This window comes from Puntigrus tetrazona, chromosome 6, assembly GCF_018831695.1.
Source record: "Puntigrus tetrazona isolate hp1 chromosome 6, ASM1883169v1, whole genome shotgun sequence".
Classification (NCBI taxonomy): domain Eukaryota; kingdom Metazoa; phylum Chordata; class Actinopteri; order Cypriniformes; family Cyprinidae; genus Puntigrus; species Puntigrus tetrazona.
Window position 1 is genome coordinate 709,142 of NC_056704.1, and position 9,980 is coordinate 719,121.

At 38.4% G+C, this 9,980-nt stretch overlaps 1 protein-coding gene across 1 annotated transcript in view; it reads left to right on the top strand.

The window, feature by feature from the left end:
- The first annotated feature begins 1,998 nt into the window (after positions 1 to 1,998).
- Positions 1,999 to 9,980, top strand: part of LOC122346748 (regulator of G-protein signaling protein-like) — an 8,212-nt gene continuing 230 nt past the window's right edge. The window contains exons 1-13 of the mRNA XM_043241599.1: positions 1,999 to 2,847; positions 3,566 to 3,628; positions 3,702 to 3,918; positions 3,993 to 4,052; positions 4,366 to 4,462; positions 5,303 to 5,490; positions 5,645 to 5,879; positions 6,669 to 6,756; positions 6,844 to 6,976; positions 7,426 to 7,573; positions 7,657 to 7,795; positions 8,661 to 8,785; positions 9,304 to 9,980. The exon at positions 9,304 to 9,980 is cut by the window's right edge and continues 230 nt beyond it. Of these exons, the coding sequence (XP_043097534.1) occupies positions 2,056 to 2,847; positions 3,566 to 3,628; positions 3,702 to 3,918; positions 3,993 to 4,052; positions 4,366 to 4,462; positions 5,303 to 5,490; positions 5,645 to 5,879; positions 6,669 to 6,756; positions 6,844 to 6,976; positions 7,426 to 7,573; positions 7,657 to 7,795; positions 8,661 to 8,785; positions 9,304 to 9,457 (2,439 nt within the window). The 5' untranslated portion in view covers positions 1,999 to 2,055 and the 3' untranslated portion in view covers positions 9,458 to 9,980. The remainder of the gene's footprint in view (positions 2,848 to 3,565; positions 3,629 to 3,701; positions 3,919 to 3,992; positions 4,053 to 4,365; positions 4,463 to 5,302; positions 5,491 to 5,644; positions 5,880 to 6,668; positions 6,757 to 6,843; positions 6,977 to 7,425; positions 7,574 to 7,656; positions 7,796 to 8,660; positions 8,786 to 9,303) is intronic.

Here is a 9,980-nt window from a genome sequence, read left to right on the forward strand (position 1 = left end):
TGTCTTCATGAGTGAAAAGCTGCATGTTTGTAAGAAACAAATCCATCGTTAAGATGTTTTAACTTTAAAACCACAATTTCTGGCTGAAAAAACCTCAAAACATAATAATAGATAAAACATAATAGCACTTGCCTGTTGTCTCTCACATTAAAATTGACCCATATATTTATTTTTAGAGCTGTTTTGATTCTGTGTATTTCTCTCCTAAATAAGACCGGATGACTTTTTCAGTGGAAAGAGCAATATTATTATCCAGAAGGAACAGTTTGAAGTGAAAATCTTAATGTCTTGTTTTTTTACAAACTTCTCAAGACATTAATTGATGGATTGGAGGATTACTTGTGGTGTTTTTATCAGCTTTTTGGACTCTCATTCTGACGGCACCCATTCACTTCAAAGCATCCATTGGTACGGTGATTCCATTTTCAGATATTCTTCATTATTCCTTTAATATACAGCGTTAGCTTCTCTCTTTTGGTTATGCTTTGTTGCTCAGAGGGTTTGAAATGGACCCCGGCGGATCAGTGGCTGTTAAGGAGGTGTCTCGGCAGCGTGAGGGGAATCCAGAGATTTCGTTCATTTCTCAAGGGCACAGCTGGTACGAGACTTCTCTGATTCACTGATATTCAGACCGGTTGCATTTTACAAGACCCGTCCGATTCCGCGATTAGTGACAAGCTTTTGTATCAGGTTTACATTAAATGCTCTGATGTTTTGATCTCGTCTCCCGCTTTGCTTTCTGCCCTCCCAACCGAAGATGAAACGCCAGAATAATTGAATGAAAAGTAAATCTTGCCAGTGCCTATGCTACATGTATACTGTGTTTTCGAGCAGAGGAGGGGCTTCTTCTGTTCTGTGTGAGAGTGTCCATGTTGTTGAGTATGAGAGAAGACCAAAATGAAGACGCGTTTCAGACTTTGAATCGTCAAGCACTTCAGAAAGCGATCAGACTCTCTCACCTGAGCCAGGGCTCTGTCATCCTGTCTGTCTGTCATATACACACAGGTGTGTTTCTCTCCTCTTCCCTTAAATGCCACACTACTTCTGTTCTCCTGTTGTTACACTACTGTAAGTCTGGTGATGTTTTCGAAAAGAAAAGTCCGGTTTACTCTGCAAGGCTGCATTTATTTGATCAAAAAACTGTAATATTGTGAAATATTATTACAATCTAAAATGGCTGTTTTCAATTATAATATGTAATTTATTATTGTGATCAAAACCAAATTTTCAGCATCATTATTCCAGTCACATGATCCTTTGGAAACTATAAGGTGATTAGGTGCTCATTCAGTTTTTTGAAATTTACTATGTTTATGAATATATATATATATATATATATATATATATATATATATATATATATATATATATATATATATATATATATATATATATATATATATTTATTTTAATTGTTATTATAAATTAGTTTTTATTGTTTTTTATTTTGACTTTAGCTTATTTTTCGTAACTTTTTAAGTGTTTTTAAGATAAATCTTTTAAAATATTGCTATTTAGGTTTAATGTATGTTTATTTCAGATTTACTTTAGTTTAGTTGAATCTATTTCAGTTGGAATTTAAAATTTTCATTGAGATTAATTCATTCTTTTTCAATATTTATATTCTATTTTATTTCAGCTTTATTTCAATGAATGCTAATACTTTTTTAGATTTACTTTATGACAATTTCCCTATTTGCTGCTCAAAAACATTTCTGATTATAAATGTAGAAATATTTATATAATATTTTTGTGGAACCCGTGATTAAAAAAATTCAGGATTCTCTGATGAAGAAAAATTTCAAAATAATAGACATCTTTATAATATTATGCATGTTTTTCCTGTCACTTTTGATCAATTTAATGTGTCTTTTCTGTAAAATGAACTTTTATTAATTAATTTTTAAAAGAATTCTTATTCCAATCTTTTGAATTTTTCATTTACCGAAACATTTATGTTATTCTATGCTTTGTTTGTTTTTTTTTTTAGAGGACACGGTTGAGCTTCTGACCAAAGGACACGCTCTTGGTTCCCAGAAGTGTGTTTTGGCAGAGATGAGAAAGAAAGCTCTGTGCCGGCTGCAGTCGTATTGGCTTCCTCAGTTCTTACACTGCTGTAAATCCTGGCTGTGGCGTGTGCCTGAATGTCAACCCATTGTAGAGAAATACACAGCTTTCTCCTTCCCTCCCGCTCCATCTCCCTCCTCACGTAAGCGTGAGCGCCGCGAGACGAATCCCACGCTGAGCCCTGCTGAATCCTACTGCAGTAAACTCAGCAAACGGCTCCTGTGGAGTTCACGTGAGCCGAGCGCAGTCCGTTCTCAGTCGAGCAGCATCTGCTTGTGGCTTCCAGCAGCCGGCCAGGAGCATCCGCAGTGCTCAAACATAGCGCATCCTCCTCAGAGAAACGCACAAACCTCTGCCCAAGCTGTTGTCCGTCACACATGCGCCCAAACCCCAGCGTGTCAGATCCCCTGCCGCGTGAACGTTCGTACTCCACCGTCGGACGTCCTCAGCTATCTCCAGCCGGCCCTGTCTGCAGAGGCTCTGGCTGCAAGCCCTTTCAGGTCTTATCTGAGAGACCAAGACCTGGTGGAGAAGCAGCAGATGCTGGATCTCTTGGAGGATCTGGACTTTTTCCTCCAGCTGGTTCTAAAGGCACAAGGAGAAGATCCGGTCTGCTCACAGAGACAGGCGGCGGCTCGGCAGATAATAGAGAAGCACCTGAAAGAGAACATGCCCTGCTGTGAACGACTGGATTCAAACACCAGCCAGCATCTGCGCTCTCTTTTACCCAGCAGTGCCGCTGTCCCGTGGATTTACAGGGCGAAATATGAAATATGCAAGGTGAATGAGTCAACATGAAATCTAATTTAGCTTCTTAAAACCTGATTCAACGGTATGCATTATTCTACAGTGTTCGTGTTAATAAGTATGCATCAGGATGGATCAAATTGTAACTTTTGAAATTATTTTTCATTGTGGTTAATCTCATTAGACAGTGCATTTATATCTGGCTGATGATTTGAATCCAAAGCATCTTACAATGCATTCAAATGTATTTTTTTACACTTTGCATTATCAATTCATGCATACTCTGATCTTCACTTAATGTTTTTAGGAACTGCTCACCATTATTTTTCATTATAAAATAAATTCTCCATTGAAAATAACGAACAGCTTGCTACAATTTCTGTAAGGTTTTGTTATGAAAGCTATTAATAATGTTGGTTTCACTTAAAGTCAACTAACTTTTATTAGAGTGTAGAGTATTATTAGACGGGTAGGTTTAGGGTTAGAATAGGTTGACGTGTTCTTAAAAAGCAGATCAGCATATTAGAATGATTTCTGAAGCATCACGGGACACTGATCACAGCAATCAATTACGTTTTAAGATCTATTCACATTTAAAATCTGCTTTAAAATCTAAAAATATTTCTGAATTTTACTGCATTCTTGATCAAATAAATGCAGCCCTATCTTTCTTTCGCAAAGCACGATGAAAAACAAATTAGTAGTGGTGTATTTCTTAAGTGATAAGACCCGGCATATGTTCTATTTACAGGAGCTACAAGATGTTTACGACTCATTTCTAGATGCGGAAGATAAAGCCCTAGTGTCTCACCTGGTGAGGAAACTAAACCGATGCCTCGAACCAGCGTTTGCTTTCACTGCAGTTTCCATGAACCTTCTCCCGTGTCTTTCAGGGCTCCCGCGGCGAGGACACTGAAGAAGAGCTGCTGTTCTGTGGTTTTGAGACAGAAACAGAAGCTCACTTCACTCAGACGGAGGCGTTGGTGTTGTGCGGAGGATGCTGTAGTCGTCTCGAGCCTGACGCTCTGTCTCAGGACAGCTGGGCTTTAGTGGGCCTGCAGGACCCGCAGGGAGGAGGATCACTGCTGCACAAGTACAACACCGGTGAGGACACACCGTGCACTGCCTCTTTCAAGAACTCTCCAAATGACTCACTTTCTCTGGCTTGCATTGGGCAGACGCTTCTGAAGAGTCATCGAGCGCAGCGGAGAGCGATGTTACAACACCCCTCGTTCAAGGTACTGCATATGCGAAATATTTCATTGTTACTTGCAGTGGTGTTCTTAAAGGTGCTTTATTTAGGTCTTTGACTCCACTAAAGCATAAAAATACCATAATATGTTTGCATATGTTTAAGAAACATGCTCAAGTTAATATACTAGTTTGTACAGTCAATCGCTCTCCTTTGAAAATATACGTTCTACGTATAGCTTCCTACATATAGCGCATTTAAGGTGAGATTTACAAAACGTCTGAGGCCACTTTTATTTTTTAAACCGTCCATTTTCGCAGGCTGTATACAAACTACTTTACCGTATGCTTCACTTTCAGATGTGCCCGAATCTAAAGCAAAGTGTTCTAATAATCTCCAGATGAAAACCTTAAAAAAGGACAGCGTTGTTTTCGAAAAGCCTTCTACAAAACCCAGGTGCACCCACGTTACATGACAATTAAAGGAACGGTTCGCCCTAAAATTAAAATGTGCTTAAAATTCACTCACTCTCAGGCCATCCAAGATGTAGATGAGTTTGTTTATTCGTGGGAAAAGATTGGGAGAAATTCAGCATTAATCACCCTGGATGCTCTCCAGTGAATGGGTACCGTCAAACTGAGAACCCAAACGGCTGATAAAAACATCACAATTAATCCACGTCACTCCACTCCATCAGTTAAAGTGCTGAAAAGCCAAAAACAGCTTATTTGCAGGAAACAACCCATCGTTAAGATGATTTTAATTTCAAACCATCACTTCTGCCTTAAATATGAGACAATAATTCATAATAATTCTTCCTCCAGTGACAAAGTTCACCCAGTCACATATTTGTTTTGAACGATTTTGACTTTTTCCCTGGAGAAAGCGCTGTTATGGAATATGCACTAACATTTTAGACAGAACCAAGTCTTGATGATGACAGTATTTCTTTTTTTGACAAACAAGCTTACAAGCTTTTTCCTTCACAAGATGTTAACTGATGAACTGGAGTGGTGTGGATCATTGTGATGTTTTTATCAGTTGATTGGACTCTTTTGACGGCACCCATTCACTACAGAGCGTCCACTGCTGAGCAAGTGATGCAATGCTGAATTTCTCCAAATCTGATAAAGAAACAAACTCATCTACCTCTTGGATGGCCTAATTATTCATTTTGGGGTGCGCTATTCCTCAGAGGAGGTTTGGAAATATGTGTCTAAGCTATGTTTACAGGAGGAATATTTCCAAAAGCACACTAGTTATCTCGGGTTAAATTATTTTTCTGCTGAATTCCAGGTCATTTGAAGAGGTCCTCGCATCATCTCAGTACGCCGGTCACTTCAGACGGTTTCTGCAGGAGCACAGCGCGGACGGAGCGCTGCTCTTCCTTCAGGAAGCTGAATCTCTGCGCACCCTCGAACCCAAGCGACAAAAGGCCAAAATCCGTGCCATTGTAGACAAATTCTTTCGCCGACAAGATGCCAGTACAGCTTGCATTCATTGATAACGTGTTGCTATTTCAATTCAAATCGATGTCAGAGTAACAGCTCGCCCAACATATGAACCACCTGTCATCCTTTACTCATCTTAATCATCTTACCGGGACGGTGTCTGGGCATCCCTACACTATATAAGCAGAGATTCAAACTGACAGTACTGACAGTAAAATATTTATTAAAGAAAGAAAACGAAATGATGAAACGACGCTGTTCTGCTTGTGCATGCCCCCCTGTGGCTGTCTGTCTCCCCCTGCAGTGGAGTACCTGCAGTGCAGCGCTGACATCATCAGCAGTGTGCCAAAGATGGACACGCTTCCTCCGGAGGTCATCTTCACCGTTCAGCACCTGGTTGCCAAGACCCTGGAGACCACGTGGTATGTGATAAACTTAATATAAGAAAAACGTTGAGGTTGCTATAAAAAGGTACAAATCTGTCGCTGTGTTTAACAACTATTATTCAACTATATGTCAGATTTATTTTAATTAGAGGAAGTATGAGTATAGAGCAATACAATGAACGCATAGCAGCTCAAATAATTTGATCCTGATTTGATGGGAAGTCGGTGTTTGGATCAGTGTTATTGTTAAATGCAACTAAAGAAAAGATCTTGAGAATTGCTTTTGGAAATTGAAACGAGGCTGGAAAAACTATTACTCAAAATACATCGTATTTTTAATTAAGCTTGAAAAAATGGATGTTGCCTTTGCAACTAACTGAATAAAATGACTAAAACTAAAATACAAAAATACGAAAAGCTGTATTTTAAAATTGCAAAAGAACATTACATAATGACTAAAAATTTTAATGTGAAGATAAAAGCTTATTGGAAGTATTATTGAATATTATAGAAATATAAATACTGGTTTGCAAATCTCATCTGCTCGATTTCTAAATGTAAACTTTGTTATTAACCAGCTCTAATCTGCTAAATCTGTCATGAAGACATTAATAAGATATTTTAACCATAACATCCTGATTATATGTAAAGCTGCTTTGAAACTATTTGTAGTGAGTGAAGTGCTGTACAAAGAAATTTGACTTGACGTTTATGTGGCCTTTGAGCTGTCTAGTTGATATTAGACACATGAAAGATTTCTTACGATTGTTTAGTGTATTAAAGCGGTCGCATAAGTCACACAAAGTTCATTTTGATCTCAAACAGGTTCAAACAATATCAGGAAGCATTTTACTCTTGTTCCCCCGTATCCTCTGAGTCGAATCTGAGACGTCCGCTGCTGCTGCACAAACTGGTGAAACGTTTGAATACATTCAAAAAGCTGCCTTTTCGTTTGACTTTTATCAAGTGTTGAGATCATTTCTTTCGTGGACTTCTCCAGAAAACGAATGCTTGGACGGCTTTCAGCACATTCATCCGCAGCGTGACCAAGTTTCTGTCTGCCCTGGAGGACCGCGACTTCAGGACTGAGTTTGAAGACTATCTGATACACGACTACAAGCACTTCTCACAGCGTAAGGCCCTCTGCAGAGCATGGCTCAAAGAAATACGAGGTCGCGTTTTTCCACGTTAAGAAAATCAGAGCAGAAAGCCTTGAAATGATGCCGTTAAATGTTTCATCCTTAAATCGGCATGCATTTATTGGGGATGCACACCGAAGACATGAATTCTTCTTTTCTGAGAAACTGGACAAAATTGATGCTTAAACAAGAACAATATCTCTCAGCGGGGAATGAGTTAAACTGTTTTTTCTGAACTCATTGGTGGATATTTGTTCTTGTTTCAACCATAAACTTCTCAAGTAAAAGGATCTTTAGGAAACAAGCCGAATATGAAGAAACTTTTTTGCTGTTTGATTTAGACACCATATTGACGTATTATGCTCCATTCAATTCAATTCATCCAGTCGAGTCTTCAATCAACCTTCATCAAACCTGCATAGACCCTGTTGTTTTTCCTCCAGCTTGTTGCGTCCGCTCCAAAGCCCAGCAGTCTTCTGATATCAGCAGCGACGGAGAGAAGTTTAAACCCAAGATGCGAAGCGTCAAAAACAAAATGGTTGTAGCAGACTTCTTGGTCAACGACCTTTCCTTCTACATGGAGTGTGAGAGGTCAGGGGCTGTCCAGGAGTGTGTGTGTGTGTGTTTAGGTCTCTGTGATTGAGGGAGTGTATTGATCTGCTCTGAGTTTCTAGGTTCAGGCATTTGGCGGACGCAGGTGATATAATGGCATCGGAGGGCATGTACAGTGAGAATGATTACGCCACGCTTCACCAGAAGGCTGAGCTGATCATCAGTGTATTTCTTCACTCAAATCTCTCTCCAAAGCTCATGGTACGCATTCATCTACAACAACGTCTGCTCTGTATTAACTAGCACTGATGAGCTGCTAGATAGCGCTTAATAATCGTATATCAGAAGAGAAGCGGTTAAGAGAGCGTTCAACGCCCAGACTTTATCCTAAACACCCGAATCACGGAAAATCAATACTTGTTTTGTTTTCTGTACTTGAATTGCCTTAATAAGCACAAAAAAGTAGAAATAATAACTGCTTATAAATGGCGTTGAAGACAAGGGGTTTTATAATAATAATGATAATGATATAATTGCACAGATTATTATAAATGCATCTAAAATATTTAGTTAGATAATCGTTTGAAAAGTTTTTGTTATAAAGTAATTTAAGTTTTGACATGTTTTTCTGGCTGATATGACAATTTTATACGGACATCCCCAAATATTATATATTTTAATATTATAATATGACTGGAATATTTGAATCAAATATATCATAAGTAGCCCCGCTATTTCTTTCTTGTATACAAGTCATAACTTTTATAAAGAAGACCACTTTTGGTTTTGAAACTAATCTTTGCAGTTTAGGGACCTTATACTTCAAAGAGAAATGAAAACTTGAAATGGCATCCTTTAAACGAATCGGTAAAAATAAATGCATATTATAAGACAACGAAAGTGTCTTGTTCAAAAAAAAAAGTTTCATTACTCCATAATAGGGACAACTTAAGTTAACACGCTGTGAACTAACATGAACACATAGTTTTATATTATATAATTCACATTGTAAAATGTGTAAGCCATGTCTTTAAATGTAAACGTTTTAAATGATTGATGATGTTACTTTAGAGTGTGTTTAAAACCTCTGTGTGTGTGTGTGTGTGTGTGTGTGTACTGTACTCAGATCAACACTAGTGAGGCTCAGAAAGACAGCATACTGCAGCGCTTTGCCTCGAGGAAGGTGGACCGAACTCTCTTCTATCCCGCTATGATGGAAGTGTTTCCGGTTCTCGTCTTCTGCTGGAAAAAGTGATAAGATCTTGTGATTCTTACTGTATTGTACTAAGAACAGCATGTGCATATAATAATAATAATGATGATAAAAAAATTGCTATTAATATTAGCCTGCTAGTATTACTGGTATTATTTAATTATAAGGATAATTATAAATCATTTTGAGACAAAAACCATCTTAACGAGACAGGTTGCTATTTGTATTAACTAAACAAAAAAAAAAAAAAATACAGCATAAATCTGTACAGTAGAATAGTAACTTGCTAGTATGAATAAAAAAGCGAATGAAAAATACAAAATCAAATTGATAAAAAACACAATATAAATCATACCAGTTATATAAGCTTGCTAGAATTAAATGTATTAATATATTGCAAGGTTTAAGGTTGCATTAAATAATGTTTTGTAAAAATAAACTATTTCAAATTAGATTTAAATATGAAACAAAAATCACTCATTGCATGTACATTTTATTTTTAAGTTTATTTTTGCTCTGTAGCAGATATATAATAAGTGCATGTTTGTGTTGACAGGTTTTGTTGTCTGAAGGTGATGAAGCGTCTGTATCCCGCCCAAGCACCGAGGAAACAGAAAGCGTCCTCGCTCCTCCAGGAACAACATCCTTTAAACGTCCTGCGGGAGATAAAGACGGTCAGATCCAGTGAAGGTAAGATCATCCTGTACTAAACCATGAGCGGTCGTTAGCGGTGTTTGAACGGTTTAACCCCTTCACCGATGTGTCTGAGTAGTTAAAGATGCCGTCCTGCGCTTCTCGACCCAGCACGGCCTGGTTCTGCTGCTGCCACAGACTCCACAGAACCCCGCTGCTTCCCAGCAGCCCTCGGCCCGATGAACCACATTAAACAGCTTCACTTCACGCTTGTGTGCGTATTTTCATCAGGCTTAAATTAAGTTAAAATGTCCCCTCAGGCCATCCAAGATGTGGGTGAGTTTGTTTCTTCGTTCGGATTTAGAGGAATGTTCAGCAGTGGATGCTCTGCAGCGAATGGGTGCCGCGAGAGTCTGTTTGTTTCTAAGAAGCAATTCCGTCTTTAGGAAGTTTATGAACTTCAAACTGTTGCCATCAGGTGAAATATAGTCCGTGATCCATAATAAAACAGTCATCTGGTGTGAATCAAGAGAGAAATCTGCACACTTTGAAGCGATAGACAACAAAAGACAGACTTTGTCACTGGAGAAGTGTTATTAT